Below are 24,741 nucleotides of genomic sequence, written 5' to 3'. Positions count from 1 at the left end.
TGTGGTTTTCGTCCTGGTCATAGAACGCTGGACCAGCTCTTTATCCTCTGAAGGATATTTGCATGTGTGGGAGTTTGACCAGCCAGTCAGTATCCTGTAGGAGGTCCTGCAGGAGTATGGGGTGTCTGGCCCGTTGTTGTGGGCCATTCAGTCTCTGTACAACCGCAGTGAGAGCTTGGTCCGTATAGCCGGCAATAAGTTGGACTAATTTCCTGTGGGTGTTGGACTCCACCAGGGCTGCTCGTTATCACAGATTCTGTTCATAATTTGTATGGACAGAATTTCTAGGCGTAGCCAGGTGGCAGAAGGCTTCCTCCTTGGTGGCCTCAGAGTTTCGTCTCTGCTTTTTGTGGATAATGCCGTCCTGCTGGGTTCATCAGGTGGTGGCCTCCAGCTCACAGTAGAGTGGTTCTCAGCTGAGTGTGGAGCAGCTGGTATGGTCCTCAGCTGGAAAACAGGATAAACAAAAATAGAGAAGAAAATGGGGTAGGTATGTAGGTATGTAGGTATGCTTGTGATCAGGATATCCTAATTTTCTGCTGTATTCATTTCATATTATTTGCACTACCAGTGTTGTGTTTGAGTGTTGCATTTTTTATGTTCTTTTTTATGGTTTTATGCATAGAGCCTTTGGTAACAGCAAAAGTTTATAACCACTGTTGTGATACTCATTATCGCTGGCTGGGATTTCAGGTTTTGTCAGCAAACATGAAGAAAATCCTCTCAAACTTCACACTGATCATAAAATACGTCTTAAGAGACGTGCATCCTGTTAGGAGGCCATTAATTTATCATACTTGAATCTCAAACGCAGTAACTTTCTGTTTGTAGATCACTTTTCTGGTAGTTCATTTGTATTCCTCAAGAGGCAGCTTTTTTTGTTGTTGTTGTACTCTGAAGATTCACAGCCTGCATAAGATAGTTCTTCTTAAAAATCTTTAAATCCTTTTCCACTTGATGCTGCAAATGTTTGTGTTTTAACTTCTAAGAATTTGTTTTTTTCACATATAATTCTTGATCCTGGAGAAACAGCATGCTGCGTAATGTATAATATAATGTCCACCACTAAACACAATAAATCTTCATCCATGACTCCAGATTTGTATCACAGTTTGACTGTGAGGCTGGCAGAGGAGGACCCAAAGCCAGGACACGAGGCGGCGCTAAACTGAAACAGCTGTTATTGCTGAAACTGAATAACAAAATCCAACATACCAAAATGAACAAATCCAGAAACAAATGAAACTAATAACACAAAGGAAGCAAAACCAAACACAAAGCACGGAGAACAGGAGACTGTCAAAATAAAACAGGAAGTGACTGTCAAGAGAGGATAATGAGAGGATTGGGAACAGGCGGAGCCCTAAAAGAACCAAAGACACAATGCTGGTCACACGGCCCAGGACCATGTGACCAAACAAGGTTCCAGGAACAGGACAAACAGTACAAACATTTATTTAACAGTGATGGGGACATTTTTATGCAGAATAATTATTTTTATTTTTGATATTATCCAGTAATATAGCCTGGAGAACTGGTGCCAGGAGAACCACCTCCTGCTCAACGTCAGCAAAACAAAGGAACTGATCGTGGACTTCAGCAGGAAGCAGCAGAGGGACTACCATCCACTTGTCATCAGTGGTGCTGAGGTGGAAAGAGTGGACACCTTCAAATACCTGGGAGTGACCATCTCACAGGACCTGTCCTGGACTCATCACATAAACATCACTGTGAAGAAGGCCAGACAGCGTCTCTACCTCCTCAGGCGGCTGAGAGACTTCAAGCTCCCACTCAAGGTGCTCAGGAACTTTTACACCTGCACCATCGAGAGCATCATGCGTGGGAGCATCACCACCTGGATGGGAAACTGCACCAAGCAGGACTTCATGGCCCTAAAAAGGGTGGTTCGTTCAGCTGAACGGACCATCAGAACCACCCTCCCCAACCTGCAGGACATTTACACCAAGCAGTGCAGGCTGAGGGCCATGAAGATCCTAAAACAGCCCAGCCACCCCGGACACTCTCTCTTCTCCCTGCTCCCATCAGGCCGGCGTTACCGCTGCCTGAGGGCTAAGACTGAAAGGTTGAAGAAGAGTTTTTACCCACAAGCCATCCGTCTGCTCAACTCTGAGCCCTAACTGGACCATTATTGCACAATGTAAATATTATAATTTATAAAAGTGTGTATAGTGTATAGTATATAGAGTATAGTGTATAGTGTGAATTACTTTTTTTTATTTTTATTCTTCTTATTTATATGTGTGTGTATATATGGTTGCAGGTACAAAATACATTTCACTGTGCATTGTACTGTGTATAACTGTGCATGTGACAAATAAACACTATCTTATGTGCAGTATTGTTTTCATGATGTGTTATTTCTTCTTTTAATAAATGCTTTAAACAATTTCTCCAGCACTTGTCATTGCCAACTAACAGTAAAAATTTTTGCTAATGTATGTTATTATTATTATTATTATTATTATTACTACTAGATACTTTATAATGATATTAATATTTCATATAAAATATTTATTTAACTACAGAAGTCATAATATTCTACAGTTCTTCAGCCAGCAAGCTGCAGGAGGCTGTCGGCACATTTGAAAGCATAAAACACAGGCAGCACACGTTGTATGGTTTAAAGTGATCAGATGTTAAATTGATAAATATTGATTACCATGTGTCACTGCACCACACCTGTATGTTCACAAAGGAACTCCACAAAGAGATGTTTGACAACCAGAGAGCAAAACTAAAAGTTCTCACCCCAAACCTGTGGAGGACTTATTCATCTGACACACACTAACTCATTAGTTCACAGTAAACATGTTAACTTTTAGTGACCTCTGACCTTTAGCGACCTCTGTCCTCCTGTTGCAGGTGTGTGTGAGCTGCTGCTGTCTGCTCTGACTGTTTCTGCAGGTGAGTTGATGGAAGTGAAACAATCAGTGAGACTCCAACAAGAACACAAACACATTTACTCTGTCTGTGTGTCCTCCAGTGTCTCTGTCAGTCAGTCCAAACCTTCAGCAGTTCTTCAGTGAATCTTCTTCAGTGTCTCTGAGCTGTGTTGATGGATGGACAGTGAGGAGGACCAGAGGAGGACTCACTGAGGACTGTGGGGCAGCTGCAGACTTTAAGAAGGTTAACAGTTCCTCATGTCTTCTGGATCTCTCTGTCTCCTCTGATGGAAGTTACTTCTGTGTGAATCCATCTGGACAGCAGAGCGATGGAGTCTCCTTCACTGTGTCAGGTACAGACAGATGTTCCAGCTGTGTCTCTGCTCTGTTGGTGTCTCTGCATCACTCTGTTTGTGTCTCTGTTGGTCAGATAAAGGTGTGATCCTGGAGATCCCTGCACTTCCTGTGAGGACAGGAAGTGATGTCACTCTGCGCTGTAAACCCAAAGATGGTTCTAGACCAAAATCTTATTTCTTCAGAGATGGTGGTGAACTTGGACCTGGACCTGAAGGAGAGTGGATTCTGTCTAACGTTCAGAAGTCTGATGAAGGTCTCTACAAGTGTTCTACTGATATTCATCCATCATCTCCTCAGAGCAGACTGAGGGTCAGAGGTCAGGACACTGACATCACTTCCTGTGTAAAGCTAACCTGCTGAGCTGATAAGAAGCTGATCACTGACTGAACCATCATCATCATTTCTCCTGCAGATCCTCCTCCTCCCACCACAACAACCTCACCTCCTCTTCCTCTTTCTACTCTCTCCTCTTCTTCTGCTTCCTGTTGTAATCCTCCTCCTTCCTCCTTCTCTCCAGACTCCTCCTCCTCCTCCAGCTCCTCCCTGCCTCTTTATCTCCTGGTCCTCCCTGTAGTCCTGCTCCTGGTCCTGGTCCTGGTCCTGGTTGGAGGTGTGGGTCTGTGGAGGAAACAGAGAGGTATGAAATGTGTCAAACTCACTCAGTGAGAAATGTGTTTCTCATTCAGGTGACAGTCAGACTTTGATTTATTCATATTCACTTATTATCTTTGAAACACATTTCTGTCATTTTCTTAACTACTGTAGCTGCTTTGTATTGTGGGTAAAGACCCTACAATAATACAGAGAAAACCCAACAGTCAAAACGACCCCCTATGAGCAGCACTTGGTGACAGTGGGAAGGAAAAACTCCCTTTAACAGGAAGAAACCTCCATCAGAACCAGGCTCAGGGAGGGGGGGTCATCTACTGAGCGGGGAGAGAGACAGAGATTAATAATAACTAATGATTAAATGCAGAGTGGAGTATAAACAAAGCAAATAAGGTGAATGAAAAGAAACAGTTGTTGGTAACATTTTTAAGGGTCTCCATGTTCCTTCTGGCCAAAAATTCCAACCCCATTAAATCCAAAGTTTCCAATAAATCACTGGGATGACCAGGTTCCAGTGCAGGCTGTTTATTAGACATCTCAGTTACACAAAACACAGACAAAGACCAAAACACAGACAGTAACATAGTTGAGACTGAGAAATACACAGACACACAAAAAGAGTAGAAGGAGAGGAAAGGACCTTAAGTGAGTGAAGTTAAAAGGTAAGAGGGGAGAAGTAAAGTACAAGAGAGTGGAAGAAAGTAATGAGTGAAAAAGTGAGTAAACTGGGGTGAAAGAAGAGGTCCAGAGTTTAACAGAGTATAAGAAAGCAAAGAAGCCCTCCCGGGAGTTGAGTGCCTCTGAGCCGCTGCAAAAGGGGCGAGAGAAAGAGCAAAAAGTGCGCTAAAAAAAGAGAGCTAAAAAGATAAAAAAAAAGAGCTCTCTCCCAACTTTGCCTCTGCCTTTTATCGCCCAAACTCACACCCCCTGCTGTTATCAGGAACAATGGGCATAGAAGGATGCTCCCAATCCATTATGAGTTTGATCCTCATGCAATGGCTCCAAGACTGTTCTCCGGGCTGTCATAAACAAACAACTTTTCCACGTGAAAATGTCATGGTCCTGGGCCGTCTGCCCAGCATTTTGTGTTTAGTTCTGTCTTCCCTGAGTTTTGTTGTTTTTCAGTTGTTTTGATACGTTTGTTCCCCTCGTCCCTGTCTCCCCTGCTCCATGGTCTTGTCATGATGTCTTGTCCCTGACCTCCTGTGTTTTCATGTTGAGTTTATTCCTAGTGTTGTGACTAGTCTGTGTCTCTGCCCCGTGTCTGTGTGCCAGTCCCCCGTATGTAGTCTGCGTGCGCCTTGGTTAGTCACTTCCTGTATTATTTTGACAGTCGTATGTTCCCTGTGCTTTGTGTTTAGTTTTGCTTCCCATGTTGTTAGTTTCATTTGCTTCACCTGTTGTTCCCTGCTGTTTCCTCTTGCCCTGATTACCCAGTGTGTACTTAAGCCCTCAGTTTTGTTTTGTTCTCTGTCGCGTCGTCTTCAGTGTTCCCTCGCTGTGTGTCTCCCTGCTCCTCCTCAGGTTTTTGTTTAGTTCCTTCCCAGTATAGGTTTGTTTTGTATTTTTCCAATAAATCCTGTTTGTTTGAGTCTGCATCCTGGGGTCCAATTCTGCCTGCCACACACACACGCCATGACAGAACGACGCGACCATTTCAAAGACCCCGCGGACTCAGACCTGTGTGAACGGCAGCTAGCTGTGCAAGCTCACCTGCAGGAAGTGGTGAGGAGGAAGCCGTGGCTGGCTCCCGAGTATGAGGGACAGCTCCGCCGCTCTCACCGCGCTTGGGGAGACTCCAGCTGGGTTAAAGGGTCTCCGCGTCAGAGCTTGCCGCTCTCTCCACCTCCGCCGCCACAGCCCTGTTCTTCAGCCGCACTGCAGCAACCGCTCGATACCACTGCCCCACCTCTACCCCAGCCTTTAGGGATTAAGCTGGGCGGGTTCTCCCTGGCATCAGATTCGCCTCCACCGGCCTCGTCATGCCCCAGCACACCTCCTTCACGACCCGCTACGCCGGCACGTAAGCGGAATTCTCGGCGCCACAGGAGTAAAGCGAAGCTACCAGATTCTGACTCGTCTCCTGCATCGGCCACTGTGAGTTCTCGGCAGCCTTCTATGGATGAAGGCTGTGTTGACATGAACAGTAATAACTTTGTTTTGACACCGGTCCCCGAAACCTCCACCTTGCACACAGCCACACCTCACCACACAGAATCCATTCTTTCTCCGATTGATCCGGCAGACACCGCTATTTTCATGGACAAGGAGCTCAGACCGGAGGTTCACAGATTTTTCAGAATCTCCTCCCGGATTTACAACTGCTCTGACTCTAAGGCTTTTTCCGTTGGTTTTTCTGCTGTGCTTGGTCTTTTGAATGCTCACCCACGCTTGCTGCTGTCGCCCACTATCGCAGGATGGATGAACTCAGCTGTTCGTGTGGAAGCCCACATCAGAGCACTGAACTCACAATCTTCGCCCGCTACAGCAACCACCAGGCCTCACTCTGCACCCGCTCCTGTTCCGCGGGTGGGAGCACCTCAGCCTCAGCAACCCACGCCGCCTGCAGCAGCTCCTCCCCAGTCACTCCCGTCTCAGTCAGCTGTAGCTCCAGCCACCTCCCAGTCTCAGTTAGCTGTAGTTCCGGCCTCCGCTCAGTCTCAGTCAGCCTCTGCAGCTCTCCCCGCTTCAGCTCCCTCAGCCTCAGCTCTCCCTAGCTCTCAGTCAGTTTCCACGCAGTCAGCTCGCCCTAGCTCTCAGTCAGTCTCCACGCAGTCGGCTCGCCCTCAGTCAGCTCTAGCTCCAGCCGCTCTCCCTCGCCCTCAGTCAGCTCTAGCTCCAGCCGCTCTCCCTCGCCCTCAGTCAGCTCTAGCTCCAGCCGCTCTCCCTCGCCCTCAGTCAGCTCTAGCTCCAGCCGCTCTAGTTCCCCCTGCCTCAGCTTTGCCCCCTTCAGTGGCGTCACTTCCCTTAAATCCCTTGGTCTCTCCAATCAGTTTAGTTTCATCTTCAGTTCTAGTCGCAGTCTCTTCGGTTTCCTCCGTGCCCTCTGTCCCCGTAGTCCCCCAGGTCCCCGTAGTCCCCCAGGTCCCCGTAGTCCCCCAGGTCCCCGTAGTCCCTTACTCTACTTCCACTTCTGGTCCCCCAGTCCCTCAGGTCCCCGTAGTCCCTTCAGCTCTCCCTAGCGCCCGGCCTGCTTCCACGCAGCCGGCTCTCCCTAGCGCCCGGCCTGCTTCCACGCAGCCAGTCGTCTCCCGGCCTGCTTCCACGCAGCCAGTCGTCTCCCGGCCTGCTTCCACGCAGCCAGTCGTCTCCCGGCCTGCTTCCACGCAGCCAGTCGTCTCCCGGCCTGCTTCCACGCAGCCAGTCGTCTCCCGGCCTGCTTCCACGCAGCCAGTCGTCTCCCGGCCTGCTTCCACGCAGCCAGTCGTCTCCCGGCCTGCTTCCACGCAGCCAGTCGTCTCCCGGCCTGCTTCCACGCAGCCAGTCGTCTCCCGGCCTGCTTCCACGCGGCCCCTAGTGCTAGTTCCCTTAGCTTCAGTCCCTTCAGTTTTGGTCCCCTTAGTCTCCCCGGTCCCTCAGGTTCCCTTTGTTCCCTCCTCTGGTCCCTCAGCTCCTTTAGTTGTGGTTCCCCCTGCAGCCTCAGTCCCAGCCTCCTCTGCTCCTGCTCCCCCGACTCCGGTTTCCCCGCAGTTAGCTTCAGTCCCCTTACCTCTTCCGCAGTCAGCTTCCCCAGTGTCAGCTTCCCCGTCCTCAGCTTCCACGCTCTTAGCGCCCTCCGTGTCAGCTCCCCCAGTGTCAGCCTTAGTTCCCCCAGCTCCCTTAGTCTCTCAGGTCCCCTTAGTCTCCTTAATTCCCTCCTGTGCTTCCATTCCTGGTCCCTCGTTCCCCCTAGTTCCCTCAGCCTCCCTGCAGTCAGAGTCCATAGCGTCAGCTCCCTCGCCCTCCATAGCGTCAGCTCCCTCGCCCTCCATAGCGTCAGCTCCCTCGCCCTCCATAGCGTCAGCTCCCTCACCCTCCATAGCGTCAGCTTCCACGCACCCCCCATCACATGCACCTGGTCCATCCCCCAAGCAGCCCCAGCTGCTCAGTGAAGTAGCTGTGTGCCCTACACCGCAGACCCAGCCTGCACATTCGGAGCCTCACCTTGTAGGCCCCGTTCAGCCCAAGGGTCCGGCTCAGGCGGAGCCGTGTTTGAAGCCCAAGGGTTACGCTCAGTTGGAGCGTTGGGCTCAGTTCGAGCCTCCTGCCTCGTCTCGCCGCCGCCGCCGCCTGGAGCGCGGTCGGCCCTCAGTCTCGTCTCGCCGCCGCCGCCGCCTGGAGCGCGGTCGGCCCTCAGTCTCGTCTCGCCGCCGCCGCCGCCTGGAGCGCGGTCGGCCCTCAGTCTCGTCTCGCCGCCGCCGCCGCCTGGAGCGCGGTCGGCCCTCAGTCTCGTCTCGCCGCCGCCTGGAGCGCGGTCGGCCCCCAGTCTCGTCTCCTCGCCGCCGCCGCTGGAGCCGCGGTCGGCCCCCAGTCTCGGCTCCTCGCCGCCGCCGCTGGAGCCGCGGTCGGCCCCCAGTCTCGTCTCCGCGCCGCCGCCGGAGCCGCGGTCGGCCCCCAGTCTCGTCTCCTCGCCGCCGCCGCTGGAGCCGCGGTCGGCCCCCAGTCCCGTCTCCTCGCCGCCGCCGCTGGAGCCGCGGTCGGCCCCCTGCCTCGACTCCTCGCCGCCGCCGCTGGAGCCGCGGTCGGCCCCCTGCCTCGACTCCTCGCCGCCGCCGCTGGAGCCGCGGTCGGCCCCCTGCCTCGACTCCTCGCCGCCGCCGCTGGTGCCGCGGTCGGCCCCCTGCCTCGACTCCTCGCCGCCGCCGCTGGTGCCGCGGTCGGCCCCCTGCCTCGACTCCTCGCCGCCGCCGCTGGTGCCGCGGTCGGCCCCCTGCCTCGACTCCTCGCCGCCGCCGCTGGTGCCGCGGTCGGCCCCCTGCCTCGACTCCTCGCCGCCGCCGCTGGTGCCGCGGTCGGCCCCCTGCCTCGACTCCTCGCCGCCGCCGCTGGTGCCGCGGTCGGCCCCCTGCCTCGACTCCCTCGCCGCCGCCGCTGGTGCCGCGGTCGGCCCCCTGCCACGACTCCTCGTCGCCGCCGCTGGAGCCGCGGTCGCCCGCCTGAGAGGTTTGGACTCTGCTTTTTGGCCCCTTGGCCTGGACGGCCCCCTGAACTATGGACTGTTTGTTCCCCCTGGCCGTTGCTCTTTTGTTTCTGTTTTTGTCATTGCTCCTGAACTGTTTCTTGTTTTGACCCCCTGTTTTGGACATTGGAGCTCTCCGGCCTTGTGCCGTCGCTTTTTGTTTCATCCAGTTGTTTTTTTTCTCATCCCTGTGTTTTGTCCCTGTTTTTGGACTTTGTCCCGGCCTTGTGCCCCTGCTGTTTTTGTTCTAACCTTGTGATTTTGATGTTTTGCTCCCTGCCTTTGTTGCTCCCTGCCTGGTTTTGTTTTTGTTCCGGTCCCTCCGTCCTGGTCTCCCGCCTCCCTCCCTGGTCTGGTTTTGTTTCCTGTTTTGGCCGTCGGGTGCCGGCCTTTGAGGGGGGGGTGCTGTCATGGTCCTGGGCCGTCTGCCCAGCATTTTGTGTTTAGTTCTGTCTTCCCTGAGTTTTGTTGTTTTTCAGTTGTTTTGATACGTTTGTTCCCCTCGTCCCTGTCTCCCCTGCTCCATGGTCTTGTCATGATGTCTTGTCCCTGACCTCCTGTGTTTTCATGTTGAGTTTATTCCTAGTGTTGTGACTAGTCTGTGTCTCTGCCCCGTGTCTGTGTGCCAGTCCCCCGTATGTAGTCTGCGTGCGCCTTGGTTAGTCACTTCCTGTATTATTTTGACAGTCGTATGTTCCCTGTGCTTTGTGTTTAGTTTTGCTTCCCATGTTGTTAGTTTCATTTGCTTCACCTGTTGTTCCCTGCTGTTTCCTCTTGCCCTGATTACCCAGTGTGTACTTAAGCCCTCAGTTTTGTTTTGTTCTCTGTCGCGTCGTCTTCAGTGTTCCCTCGCTGTGTGTCTCCCTGCTCCTCCTCAGGTTTTTGTTTAGTTCCTTCCCAGTATAGGTTTGTTTTGTATTTTTCCAATAAATCCTGTTTGTTTGAGTCTGCATCCTGGGGTCCAATTCTGCCTGCCACACACACACGCCATGACAGAAAACACCTCCCACCAGAGCACTACTATCCATATTTTCACATTACTAGAAACACTTTAGGGCGGTCTTATCTCAATACTCCCTTACATTATTACAGTAGCTCAGGTGGAACTTCAACCCCCCTTTTCAGGACACACACTCCCCGCTTTTAGACCTTCACTATGGCAATACTGTGTCAAAAGTGCACTGTGTACAAAGGTGAGCCTCTAAATATGAATGAGTGCAGTTCTACTAGTGGAAAAAACCCAAGGCCCTGGCTGAGCATGCCTCAGTCCTTTCCACTCACCTAAAGCATGCAGTGTTCCAGTGTGTGAGTGACAATATAGGTGACAAATAATATATAATGTGACCATGAATTCAGATTTATATAGGTACTAATAAATGATATAGTTAAATACCAATATCAGATGATAAAAATATCCAACACAGTGCATTATGGGAACCCCCCAGCAGCCAAGACCTATAGCAGCATAACTAAGGGAGGGTTCAGGGTCACCTGATCCAGCCATAACTATAAGCTTGATCATAAAGGAAAGTTTTAAGCTTAATCTTAAAAATAGAATCCTGAAGATGCTCTGCACTGTGTTGGCACTGAAGAGCATAATAATGAAGGAATTAGATCCTTAAACTTAGTTACAGCACTTTCAGAAAGACTTCTACTGTAATAAAACTTATTCCCCACTGCTGTGTAATCCATTAAAGTAAATGTAAATGTTACTAAGAAATGATCAGACAGGAGGGGGCTTTCAGGGAATACTGTTAAGTCTTCAGTTTCTATGCCATATGTCAGGACAAGATCCAGAGTATGATTAAAGTGGTGGGTGGTCTCCTTTACATTTTGAGAGAAGCCAATTGAATCTCATAATAGATCATTTTTAACCTGTCAACTGGCAGTGTCCCGCCCGCGGGACGTTTGTAGCGCTCTCCGACTTTGAAGCCTCAGAGCGTCACCGTAACGCTGCAGTCTGCTCTTACGATGCTTTTATATGACAGACTAGACCGTCAGGATTGGATTGACACCTCATTTGGCCAATCATATTATGTAATGGGTTTTCCAGAGCCAATAATAACCAGACAGCGTCATGTGACTTTTCTGGACATGCCCCAAATGTTGTCCAATCTTTCTGATTGGTCGAGTCTGACCCAAAATCCAAAACCACAGATGGATAGCCAATAAAATGCATCAAAAACAAACTATATTTATTCAACGAAGTGACAAAATGACTCATGAGAGTGGATTATTATTTATTAGAGGACTTCATCGCTGATTTGACCGGTTTTATGGCCGTGGAATCCCGCAAACGAACAGCTGTTACTCACAGAAGGCGATTATAGTTAGTGTAACTTTTTCTCAGCTCGTCCTCGTATTATATGCCGTTTAGATGTAAATATGTATGTAATGGTGAGCTTGACATGCACTATTACACAGAAAATATCACCGTATGCTGTTGTTAGGCCACTTATATTGTGTGTGTGCTTTAAATATGTAAATTTGCAAGAGCAGTGTTGGGGGCAGGGAAGGTTGTTGGTCTCGATGAGGCTTTTACGGGGGTCTTTATTATGTTTATTACAGCAGGATGAGGAGGTCATGGCTCAGAGCGTTGTTTGAGCAGTAAGTGTCTAAAGTTTTACAAAAAGCTTTATACTTTGTGGAAGTTTTGTCTGTGGGGGTGGGGGGGTTGTAAGTTGTGTATCAGAGAAGGACTATTGGGAGGATTGTGTTTTTTTTTTATTTTATGTGTATATGTAGTGTTTACATTTACTGTAAGTTTTGATCAATATACAATTTATTTATTTTGTGTGTGAAGGAATCACTGAAAATAGACTCGGGGGGGGGGGGGGGGGGGGGGGTTGTGAATGAAGGCCTAATATTTTCCTTCTTTTACAAATTAGGGCAACCTCTGATTTATAGAATAGAATAGAATAGAACAGAATAGAATAGAATGCCTTTTATTGTCATTATACAGGATGTACAATGAGATAGGAGGGCCACTCCTGTTCAGTGCCATGCAATAGAAAATCAAATTCTCTAAAATAAAAATATTATAGTCTAGTATAATCAAGAAATATACAGAAAATAAACAATGTATAAAATATACAAAAAATAGAATGTATAAAAATATATACATACATTGGTGCATCTGTACATTGTAAGAAAAGTAAATAAAGGCATACATATAATAATGAAGATGATGAATATTGCACTTGGTGAATGAATATTGCACTAGTGAATGAATACTGGATATTACACAATATAGGAGTGATAGATATTGTTCAGTATGAATAATCTAATATTGCACAGAGATGTGGGTGTTGCACAGTTACAGTGGGTGAGTGTGTGAGTTCAGGGTGGTGATTGCTCTGGCGAAGAAACTGTTCTTGAGTCTGTTTGTTCTGGCTTTGATGCACCTGTAGCGCCTGCCAGAGGGCAGCAGGTCAAACAGGTCAAAGCCAGAGTGTGAGCTGTCCTTGATGATGTTTCTGGCTCTGCTGATGCAGCGGGAGGTGTAGATGTCCATCAGGGAGGGGAGAGGGCAGCCAACGATTCTTTGTGCTGTCTTGACTACCCTCTGAAGCCTGACCCTGTCTGCCTCAGTGCAGCTGCCGTACCATACTGTGATACAGTAGGTCAGCAGGCTCTCAATGGATGAGCGGTAGAAGGTCAGCAGCAGGTTTGAGTCCAAGTTGTTCTTCCTGAGGACCCTCAGGAAGTGAAGTCGCTGCTGAGCCTTCTTGATAACAGCTGTGATGTTATCTGACCAAGAGAGATCAGCAGAGATGAGGACACCAAGAAACCTGAAGGTGTGGACCCTCTCCACACGCTCGCCGTTGATGTAGAGGGGAGCTGGGTCAGTCCTGTGCTTCCTGAAGTCGATGATGATCTCTTTGGTTTTCATGGTGTTCAGTACCAGGTTGTTCTCTGAACACCAGGCTGTCAACTTCAAGACCTCCTCTCTGTAAGCTGCCTCATCTCCCTTTGAGATGAGTCCGACCACTGTGGTGTCGTCAGCAAATTTGACGATGAGGTTGTTACTGTGGGCCGGACTGCAGTCATGGGTGTAGAGGCAGTACAGGAGGGGGCTCAGCACACAGCCCTGTGGGGAGCCAGTGCTCAGTGTGCGGGTGGAGGAGAGATGGGGGCCAAGTCTCATAGTCTGGGGCCGGTTGGTTAAGAAGTCCTTGATCCAGGAACATGTGGGCGGGGGGAGGCCCAGGGTGTGCAGTTTGGTGGTGAGAATGTCCGGGATGATTGTGTTGAACGCTGAGCTGTAATCCACAAGAGCATGCGAGCGTAGCTCTGCTGCTGCTCCAAGTGGCTCAACACAGAGTGGAGAGCTACAGCGATGGCGTCCTCTGTGGATCTGTTTGCACGATATGCAAACTGATGGGTGTCGAAAGTGGGGGGCAGATGGTCTTTGATGTGCTGGAGAACCAGCCTCTCAAAGCACTTCATGATTACCGGTGTGAGGGCCACAGGGCAGTAATCATTTAGGCTGGTGACAGATGACCTTTTGGGTACGGGGATGATTGTGGCTGTTTTTAGGCAGGGGGGGATGACTGCTTGGGCCAGGGAGCGGTTGAAAATCCTGGTGAGAATCAGGGTGAGCTGGTGGGCACACGCTCTGATCACCTTGCCAGGTACTCCGTCTGGTCCGGTAGCCTTCCTGGGGTTCACTGCCAGGAGCACGCGCCGTACCTCATGCTCCTGGACAGTGAGTGGGGTGCAGCCTGGTGGGGGGGGCAGGACTGGAGCAGATGGGTGGTCCTGAGGCATCTCAAAGTGAGCAAAGAAACAGTTAAGTTCCTCTGCTAGTGACACACTCAGGTCTCCTGCAGTCACATCACAGCCTCTGAAGTTTGTGATGTTCTGAATGCCCTGCCACACCTCCCGTGTGTTATTGCTGGACAGATGGGACTCTATTCTCCTCCTGTAGTCCGTTTTGGCTTTTTTATCTCCTCTTTTCAGGTCAGCTCGAGCAGCACTGTACAGAGCTCTGTCGCCTGACCTGAAGGCAGCATCACGGGTTTTGAGGAGTGAACGGACCTGGCTGTTCATCCAGGGTTTCTGGTTAGGGAAAACCCGGATGTTTTTGCTAACAGTCACATTTCCGATACAGAACTTAATGTAGTCCAGTACCGTCCCTGTGAATGTTTCTAGGTCCTCGTGTTCGAATAAGTCCCAGTCTGTGTATGCAAAGCAGTCCTGTAGGTCGGAGAGTGCATTTTCAGGCCAGGTTGTAATGGTTTTTACAGTAGGCCTGGCTCTCCGTCTGAGGGGGGTGTATGCTGGGGTGAGCAGCAGGGAAAGATGGTCGGACTGGCCGAGGTGGGGGAGGGGTTTGGCTCTGTAAGCGTGCTTAATGTTGGAGTAAACATGGTCAAGAGTGTTCTCCCCTCTTGTAGAACATTTGACATGTTGGTGGAATTTCGGGAGTACAGTCTTTAAGTTGGCCTTGTTAAAGTCTCCCGCGATAATAAGAACACCGTCGGGGTGGACCCGCTGCTGTTCATTAATGGCGTTCAGCAGGAGAGAGAGCGCCATGCTAACGTTAGCATCAGGAGCTATATACACAGCTGTGACGATCACTACTGTTAGCTCTCTGGGTAGAAAAAAAGGCCGACATCTTACAGACATGTACTCGAGGTCTGGGGAACAATGTTTGTCTATGATTGTTCCGTTGTTACACCAGTCCTCATGCACGTAAATACAGAGACCCCCTCCCCTGCTCTTACCGGAGGCCTTGGTCCGATCTCCGCGTAGCAGAGTGCGGCCTGCTAGCTGCACGCTAGCATCGGGAATCTGCGGGTTTAACCAGGTCTCGGTGATAATCATTACACAGCAGTCACGAACATAGCGATTACCAGCCAGCTCTAACTCTAGGTTCTCCGTTTTATTTACCATGGGCCTGGCGTTGGAGAGATACAGGCTCGGCAGAGGAGGCCTGTGTGGTTGGCATTTCAGCTTCAGCATAAAGCCGGACCTGCAGCCCCGCTTCTGCTTCCTCTCCCTCCGCCGTCGGCGGCGCCTTCCAGACCCGATAACAATCCACGGAGCCCCCGGCGGTCTCGCTATGTTGTCTGGGATGTTATAAGTGTAGTGAAAATTCAATTGAATTCAATTTTATTTATATAGCGCCAAATCACAACAAACTGTCGCCTCAAGGCGCTTTGTATTGTGGGTAAAGACCCTACAATAATACAGAGAAAACCCAACAGTCAAAACGACCCCCTATGAGCAGCACTTGGCGACAGTGGAAAGGAAAAACTCCCTTTTAACAGGAAGAAACCTCCAGCAGAACCAGGCTCAGGGAGGGGGGGGTCATCTGCCGCGACCGGTTGGGCTGAGGGGAGAGAAAGACATGCTGTGGAAGAGAGCCAGAGATTAATATCAATTAATGATTAAATGCAGAGTGGAGTATAAACAAAGTAAATAAGGTGAATGAGAAACAGTGCATTATGTGAACCCCCCAGCAGCCTAGGCCTATAGCAGCATAACTAAGGGATGGTTCAGGGTCACCTGATCCAGCCCTAACTATAAGCTTTATCATAAAGGAAAGTTTTAAGCCTAATCTTAAAAATAGAGAGGGTGTCTGTCTCCTGAATCCAAGCTGGAAGCTGGTTCCACAGAAGAGGGGCCTGAAAGCTGAAGGCTCTGCCTCCCATTCTACTCTTAAGTATCCTAGGAACCACAAGTAAGCCAGCAGTCTGAGAGAGAAGTGCTCTGTTGGGGTGATATGGGACTATGAGGTCTTTGAGATAAGAAAATCACTCAATACTGATATCTTGTGCCGGTAGCCAATGTCCACAAGATCCTGGCGTGTGTAGCAGTTGTTTGCGGAGACAAATGCACCAAAACTAACAAATGTGAAATACAAAAAGTACAAAAAAGAGCACCGAAAGGAAGAGCCGTGAGCCGCTGCGTCTGTGCGCGCCGCCATCTTGAATAATGTCTATAATTATAATTAATTTGTACTATCAGTAATTTTCTGTATATCAGAGGATTCCTCAGGGTAGTATCTTTGATTAGAGCCTCATTGATGACTGTATGTTGAAGCATTGAGGAGTTACAGCCATTCGAAGTTTGGATAACAAAGGCTGCTCACATGTGGCACTTGGAGTCTCCAAATGGCACATGTGAGACCACACCTGGACATCAACACACAAAAGCCTTTACAAAACAGTAGGTTTTTGTGCTATATTGATAAAAATTTGAAATACATGGTAAAAAGACTTCATTCTACAGCTTCATTATATTTTCCAATCCATACCTTCTACACTCAGTGTGTAGTTACATAAAAACAGACAGGAAAAATCCAGGCGAGGCAAAAATTGTCTAATTTTTCTGTGTTCAAAACTTAATATCTACATACTCATTACAGTTACAGCATTTTTGACTACAAAAATGAAAAATATAGCTTGTCTTCTTCACAAAGAGACCAAGCTTTTGCATGTACTCCAAAGAGATCAGGAACAGCAGCTGATTTAATTTGATTATCCTTTTTCAGGCGTTTTTGGTGATTTGGGAGCGGCCAGTTAACAGGTTGCATAAGTAGTTTTTTGTTGGTCTTTGGTTTGTGGTCTGGGAGCAGGCACTGTCTCTATGGGGATGGGGTTTTGGGGGGAGTTAGTGCATGCAATACATCAGCACTGCACATGGGAGGTAGTTTGGTTTCCAGTTTGTGATTTTTCTCTCCTCCACAGGAACCAGAACTTCACCTCCTCCTCTGGATGTGACCTATGCTGATGTCAACATCACACAGAAGGACAAAAGGAGAGCTAAGCTGAGTACGTGAACCTCAGGTGTCCACAGGCAGGGACTCACCTGCCATTTGTGGATAAAGTGTAGAAAGTCAGAACAGATCAGATCAGAAATACTTGATTTATTGAAATTTCTTTTGTTACAGCTGCAACCATTTCATTTAAATGAATAAAAGCAAAACAAAATAAAATACACGTAAAGTATAAAAATATAAAAACTAAAGAGTTTGGAGTCAGTTTGCAGAGTTACTGCAGTGTTCTCAACACAGAAAACATGTTTGTGTTTGTTCTCTGATTATCTTCCAGAAAAACATCCTGCAGATACAGATACAGTCTACTCTGGTGTGAGGACACACACTGCAGGTACACACACACACACACACACACACACACACACACACACACACACACACACACACACACACACACACACACACACACACACACACACACACACACACACACACACACTTAATGAAAAAAGGGATTAATGATGTATTAAGAATACCAGGTGTCAGGTATCTCAGCCTGTAGCTGACTGCACATATGGTGTTTCAGTTTCCCACCTGTTTCAGCTACATCAGAATCAGAATCAAACTTTATTGGCCAAGGAACGCTACGCATACTGGGAATGTGATTTTGGTTACAGGAGCTCACAGTGCACGTTATCAGACTTTCACATAAGATAAGATAAATAAGAAATAAAATAAATAAACTATAATCTGCAATTACTACCTCACTCACTCAGGCCCACATGCACGCACACACACACACATGCGCACACACAAGGTCATACCTATAAACCTTATATTGTGGGAAGTAGGGGTCTAAAGTTAAAATGCTGAGTGCAACAGCAGTTAAAGGTGTCTAGTGGCACAGAAGGGTCCAGTGAGGTAACCGTTAGGTCCGGTGGGATAATATTCAATTCAATTCAATTCAATTCAATTTTATTTATATAGCGCCTAATCACAACAAACTGTCGCCTCAAGGTGCTTTGTATTGTGGGTAAAGACCCTACAATAATACAGAGAAAACCCAACAGTCAAAACGACCCCCTATGAGCAGCACTTGGTGACAGTGGAAAGGAAAAACTCCCTTTTAACAGGAAGAAACCTCCATCAGAACCAGGCTCAAGGAGGGGGGGTCATCTGCCGCGGACCGGTTGGGCTGAGGGAGAGAAAGACAGGCAGGAGATGTAAGATTCTGGAACATTCTGGAACAACACTAGTTTGAGCAGCAGTTCCAGAGGGTGGAGTTGACTTGATACTATATAAGAGTGTCTGAAAAGGTGCAGTTTAAAAACTGAAATATTGTTTGTGTGATAATTAACTGTTCATGAGAGTGATGGCTTGTGGGAAGAAACTACTTTGTAGCCTGGATGTCCTGATCCTCATCTGGCTGAAACGCCGACCTGAGGGGAGGAGCTGAAACAGATGGTGTCCGGGGTGAGACGGGTCAGTGAAGATCTTCTCTGCACGCCTCCTGGTTCTAGAGGCGTGCAGGTCCCGCAGTGAAGGCAACTTAACCCCAATTGTCCTCTCTGCAGACCTGAGGATGCACTGCAGTCTGTGGAGGTCATGCTTGGAAGCTGAGCTGCCCCACACTGTGATGGATGTGATGATGACAGACTCTATGATGGTTGTGTAGAACCGCACCATCAGCTTCTGGGGTAGGTTGAACTTCCTCAGCTGACGCAGGAAGTACATCCTCTGCTGGGCTCTCTTGATGATGGAGCTGATGTTGCTGTCCCACTTCAGGTCCCTGGTAATTGTTGTGCCCACTGACATCACAGTTCTGTCCAGGATGGTGAGTGCTGGCAGGGCTGGAGGGCTCTTCCTGAAGTCCACTGTCATCTCCACTGTTTTCTCTGTGTTCAGGACCAGGATATTGTGGCTGCACCAGGTTATTGTGGCTGCATGACCAGGATATCCATCAATATTTATCTGAGGCCCTTGAAACATAAAAGAAAAGCTCTGAAGACCCGAGACCACACATCCCAAAGATAAATGCATGCCCCCACCCTGAACAAGGAGGGCCCAGCTGGAGTTCCCATGGCCAAAGGGAAAGAGAACCAGAGACAACAGGCAGCCGACCCCGCAATAGGCCAGCCATCCCAGCATGAGTCAAAGGCGGGGGTCCCAGGGCTCTAGGCAGCTGAGAACCCCCCGGCAACCAGTAAAACCCCCTCCACATGCTGAAGAGGCCCGAGCCAATCCAAACTACAACCCCCAGCTGAGCGGGCCAACAGCCATGCCAAAACACCCAGCCATGTGCCCCAGAACCACCAAGTTCCTACCCAGGCACCCGGAATCCCTGACATGCAGTAACCAGTGGAGAGCAAGCTTATCCCACAGGGGCCGAGGCACAGCAAGCCCTTGACTCAGGACCAGCCACACATGCACAGATCCACGTACACACATAAAGACAAAGACAAATGCACGAGTCACGCTCATCAACATCAACTGACCCTCTGACCTGTGAACGAATGAATGGCCCCAGAGCCAGCAGCCGGCCCCACCCCTGAAGCACTAGCCAATTGTTTTCTAACAAAAACAATTATAACAGCACATTATTTATAATTTGTTTTGTCTCTGTCAGGTCCTGCTGACATCACCTATGGTCAGATTGTCATCAGGGCTCAGAGACCTGCTCGTATGGAAAATGGTAACAACAATCACATGTACACACACTTTCAGGCTGATTGTTCTTGTACAGTAAATGAGACCCCAGGCCTCTAACACTTCACTTCTGTCCTCTGTTGATTTGCTGTTAGTTTGGTTATCACAGCAAATCAAACCTACTCAGTAACAGGCTAAGTCCAAGTAAAAAAGGATTAAATGATGGACTCTGAGGCATTGTTGTGAAAGACGGTAGCTGAAATTAATGTGTTTATAATAAGATAATGTTGAGCACAGCAAACCTTTAGTTACCAGGCTCCTGAACACCTCTTAGATAAGATGTTTGGGCTCATTGAGAAGAGGCCCTGAGCAAACCCAGAACACGCTGGTTAGATTATCTTTCAACTGGTTTAGGAACACCTCAGTGCCCCCCCAGGAGAGCTGCAGGAGGTGACTTTTTGTTGTAATCTTAATAAATATCTTTTATTTACCAATTTTGGTCATGTCTCCTTTTGTCAACCCGGTCACTGTTTGTTACTTCCCCCGAACCCCCTAGACTTTTATGGGGAACGTAACAAGTGGGGGCTTGTCCGGGATCTGACAGAAGGTTTGACATTAGCCTTATTTGACTTTTTGATTATAATTAGATGGTGGAGTGTTTGATGTAGTGTTAACTGCAGACAATACAACTTCCCAGTTAAGTTAGGTGAGTGTCCAGCTGAGCTTTTTAAGTTCTTCCGTCGGACACACTTTTGTTATTTTACTTTTCTTATTTTCGGAGTAATCCTGGGTGTGGATTAGTTCTCTGTTGGGGGTAGGCAATTTAGGGCTACGGCCGCTGAAGCTCTTGCCTTTCAAGTCGCCTTGAGCCCAGTAACCTCCAGAAGACAAGCAGGCAAAGTTTGGTGTGTTTAGTAACTGGGTAAGTCTGTGTTGTGTTATGGGGTTTTGCCATATATATCACTGTGGGTTGTCTTAAGTTTCTTGCTTTAGCTTTAAGCTGTTTAATTGTTGCTGGCCTGTGAGTGAGGATTTGTGTAGTGGTGCTTTAATTAGGTGTGTCAAGAAAACTGCATCCTAAATCTCAAGTTTGCTTTAGTTTGTGTTTGTTGGACTGTGTCTAATTGTTTAAATAAAGTTAGAGTGGCTGGCACGCCTTTCCATTTGCTTGGGTGGACCAAAAGGGAGTTTCAGTTCACAAAGGAGCTGGAACAAATGAAAATGGAGGCTGAGGCAGCGGTCAAGTTGTGTAAGCTGGAGCAGGTAGGTTCTGGTCCTGTTTCTGATGGTGTACAGCCATCCGTGACTACCTTTGTGAGTAGTAATATTCACCTTGTTCCAACTTTTGTGAGTCAAGTGTTGAGAGTTTTTTCATTACATTCGAACGCATAGCAACTGCATTGCATTGGCCTCAGGAAGTTTGGCCTATCATGCTGTTGTGTAGATTGACAGGCAAGGCCCAGGAAGCTTGCTCTGCCCTGTCTGCTGAAGACAGTTTAGTTTATGCAAAGCTAAAAAGTGCCATCCTGACGATCTATGAATGTGTGCCTGAAGCTTATAGGCAGCATTTTAGAAGGCTTCAGAAAACCTCTGGTCAAACCTACAGAGACTTTGCCAGAGAGAAGAGAAAACTCTTTAGTAAGTGGTGCTCTGCAAGCAAGGCTAGACTTTTTAGGGGGAACGTAACAGAAGATAAAACTGTGGAGAAACAGCTCAGACTGAGTTTACTGACCGACCTGTGAGTTAGAGACTGAGACAGCAGCAGACCCTGGAGCTGACCTCAGGTCAGTTTATTTAATAAAAACTGATTTTGCTGCAGTTTATGGCCATTTAATTTTTTAAATAATCATACAGTAAAAATGGAATCTATTGATAGAATAGTACTTCCTCACTTTATTCCTTCTTTTAATGGAGAATTCAGGTGGACTCAGACTCGGTTTGCAGATCCGTCATAGAGCTGATGATCACTGATTTTCAGTGAAAATATGTTGAGATACAGACACTGAATTACAGACATCTTCACTTCCCATCATCTCCAGGATCAGACATTTTTCCATCAGTGAGCTTTTCCAACACGACCAATGATCAATCATTGATCACTGATCAGTGTGTTCTGTGTCAGCAGCTTCATCCAGATCAGTGTGATGTAACAGTGATGCTACAGTAACTACAGTAAATGTTTCAGAGGAACTGACTGACAGTCTGACAGCTGCAGCTGCCTCATTATAAATGGGTGACATCATCGCCATCTCTGTCCTTACAGCCTGTTGACGAGTGAACGACTGTAAAAGATTCATGTTACAAAATAACAAACTAACGTCTAACTGGGATTTCAGAGCTCATAGAACATAAACGTCTGCAGATGAATTCGCTCCTCTGATGCTCTGACAGCCACTTTATGAAGGAGGAAATGAATGGGAGGGTCAGACAGGTGGTTCAGGTGCAGCAGGAGGGGCGGAGTCAGAGAGACACTCAGAGGTTGTTGGATAAAACCTGCCAGGTTAGGGTCACAGAGACTGTTACCATGGTAACTGACCCAGAGTTGGAGTTAGCTCTCCTCCTTGAACACTTTCCTCATTTTAGGTTAACAAACCAGAGCTGGAGCTAACCTGCTTCCTGGTTTGTTAACCAGGAGCTCTTCCTCTTCCAGGCTGTCAACTTCAGGACCTCCTCTCTGTAAGCTGCCTCATCTCCCTTTGAGATGAGTCTGACCACTGTGGTGTCGTCAGCAAATTTGACGATGAGGTTGTTATTGTGGGCCGGACTGCAGTCATGGGTGTAGAGGAAGTACAGGAGGGGGCTCAGCACACAGCCCTGTAGGGAGCCAGTGCTCAGTGTGTGGGTGGAGGAGAGATGGGGGCCAAGTCTCACAGTCTGGGGCCGGTTGGTTAAGAAGTCCTTGATCCAGGAACATGTGGGGCTTGATCATAAACTTTCCTTTATGATCAAGTTTATAGTTAGGGCTGGATCAGGTGACCCTGAACCCTCCCTTATGCTGGTACATGCCTATAAACGGTCAGATGTGGCTCCCCTTAAAGTTCAGGGTTCAGTTTATGCTGGTCATCACTTTGATAGCTCTTCATTGTCAGGTATCTCCCAACTTCAGTGAACTACTTCATCCATATGTAACTTCTAGGTCTCTAAAGTCAGCTGATCAGTGCTTGTTGGCAGATCCCCAATCAAGGTTAGAAACAAACATCATCATCTTGTACTGCTCTGTGTTGTCTTGCAGAACTTCCACCTGATCCAGATGTTGTGTATTCATCAGTGAGAGCAGGTACCTCTGCAAATCAAACTGGAATTGTTTTGATGTGTTTGTGTCATAACGCACAGAGAAAATGAACATGCAAATGTGCCATGATGAAATCCTGATGAGCTGATATGATTTGTTTCCAAACAGGAACATGAGGACAGTCCTTGGAAGACCTTCGCTTCTTTCATTTAGTGTTTATCTCCTTAATAAAAAAAATGCTTTTGTTAAGTTTTTTCTATTTGACCATCGTGTTCAGCTTCTCTACTAATACTGTGTCTAACTACTTTGACATCACTGCAAAATACTGAAAAAGGTTCAAAATATATTAACTCAAAAGAAAGTGTTAAATATAGCTCAACATAAAATCTGAATTTTAAAAATACTACTGGTAGTCAATTAATAATCCCATGAATTAATCTCCAAATTCACTTCCAAAAACAAAAGATGCCTCTTGAATTTACAAAGAAAACCACACAATTTGGAGTTTGAATCCACCTGTCTTTCAAACAAGCACACCACATAAAACAACACTGGCTTACAACAGAAGTCATACAATATGACAATGTGGCACCATGTATGTTTTTTCACACATTTCATGAGAAAACTGCTTGTCCTAGGGTGTGTAATAAACCAAGACCGTAACTGGAAAAACAGAAAATGAATCCGCTCTCTCATTGATACAGTATGCATTGAAATGTTCTTCAAAATAAAGAGTTTCAATCAATCAATCAATCAATCAGAATACTTTATTGATCCCAAAGGGAAATTACTACTGTTACAGCTGCAACCGTTTCATTTAAACGAGTAAACCTAAAACACAATAACATACACTAAAGGCATAAAAGTATAAAGACTAAAGAGATATTTTGAGTATATACACATCTAAATCTATACACATATGAAAATTGTGAGTGCAAAAATTTTTAAATAGGTGTCATTATATATATATGCACAGTCCTTTTTTGTACAGTGTATATAGTGTATGTACAATGTATATGGAAATTTAAACAATTTTATGTACAATTGAATACTGATAAGTGAATGACACTGATGAACCACAATGTCACCTATTAAGGGAGGAGTTATAGAGTCTGATGGCCACAGGTAGAAATGACCTCCTGTGGCGCTCTGTGGTGCATTTTGGTGGGATGAGTCTTGCACTGAATGTGCTCCTGTGTCCCATCACTGTGTTGTAGAGTGGGTGGGAGCCATTGTTCATAATGGCCTGCAGCTTAGACAGCATCCTCCTCTCCGACACTGCCATAAGCGAATCCAGCTCCACTCCCACCACATCACTGGCTTTGTGGATCAGTTTATTGAGTCTGTTGGCAGTCTGCCTGCCCTCAGTCTGCTGCCCCAGCATGCAACAGCATAGAGGATGGCACTCGCCACCACAGACTCATAGAAGATCCTGAGCATAGTCCGGCAGATGTTGAAGGACCTCAGGCGTCTCAGAAAATAGAGGCGACTTGGCCCTTCCTGTATAGGGCATCAGTGTTCTTAGCCCAGTCCAGTTTGTTGTCAATGTGTACTCCCAGATATTTGTAGTCCTCAACGGTGTCCACACTGACCCCTCCGATGGACATAGGGGCTGTGACGGTTTTCAGTTGTCTAGGGGTGCCAGCCAGGTATCTCTCCTGACATGTTAGATTTTTTTCTTTAACCCTCACAAAGGATGCAAAGCACAGTGTCTTAACACCCTCTAGCACGGAATAAAACAAAACACATTTAAAGGTACTGTTGCACACAATGTGTATATTAAATACAGGAAAAAAACACAAACAATCATTTAACACAGGTAACACAGGTCAACAGTTCCCACATGCCCCACAGCTCAGCAGAGTCCTCCAGGTCATTCATTCACAAGAACAAAACCCAAAACAAAAATACTCCCATTCTCCCCAATGTCTCTCAGTTCGTTTCAACAGAAAACCAAACAAAAGAAGTCCACTCCGGGTTTTCCACCGAAATCCACAACAAAACAAGGAAACACACTCTCGACTTCCTACAGGCAGCGTATGCCAGCTGCCACTGTCAACAGTTCAAAACAAAAGAAATCCAGCGCGTTTGACAGCTGGAGACTTACGAC

The 24,741-nt window shown here is 47.6% G+C and overlaps 1 protein-coding gene across 1 annotated transcript in view; it reads left to right on the top strand.

Moving 5' to 3' along the window:
* The window catches only part of LOC115777218 (uncharacterized), a 43,313-nt gene extending 20,318 nt beyond the window's left edge, over positions 1-22,995 (top strand). The window contains exons 2-9 of the mRNA XM_030725052.1: positions 3,005-3,256; positions 3,334-3,576; positions 3,778-3,897; positions 16,725-16,808; positions 17,088-17,144; positions 19,380-19,445; positions 22,632-22,676; positions 22,800-22,995. Of these exons, the coding sequence (XP_030580912.1) occupies positions 3,005-3,256; positions 3,334-3,576; positions 3,778-3,897; positions 16,725-16,808; positions 17,088-17,144; positions 19,380-19,445; positions 22,632-22,676; positions 22,800-22,807 (875 nt within the window). The 3' untranslated portion in view covers positions 22,808-22,995. The remainder of the gene's footprint in view (positions 1-3,004; positions 3,257-3,333; positions 3,577-3,777; positions 3,898-16,724; positions 16,809-17,087; positions 17,145-19,379; positions 19,446-22,631; positions 22,677-22,799) is intronic.
* Positions 22,996-24,741: the final 1,746 nt, after the last annotated feature.

This window comes from Archocentrus centrarchus, unplaced genomic scaffold (assembly GCF_007364275.1).
Source record: "Archocentrus centrarchus isolate MPI-CPG fArcCen1 unplaced genomic scaffold, fArcCen1 scaffold_45_ctg1, whole genome shotgun sequence".
Taxonomy (NCBI): Eukaryota; Metazoa; Chordata; class Actinopteri; order Cichliformes; family Cichlidae; genus Archocentrus; species Archocentrus centrarchus.
This window is presented reverse-complemented; position numbering and strand designations above follow the sequence as displayed.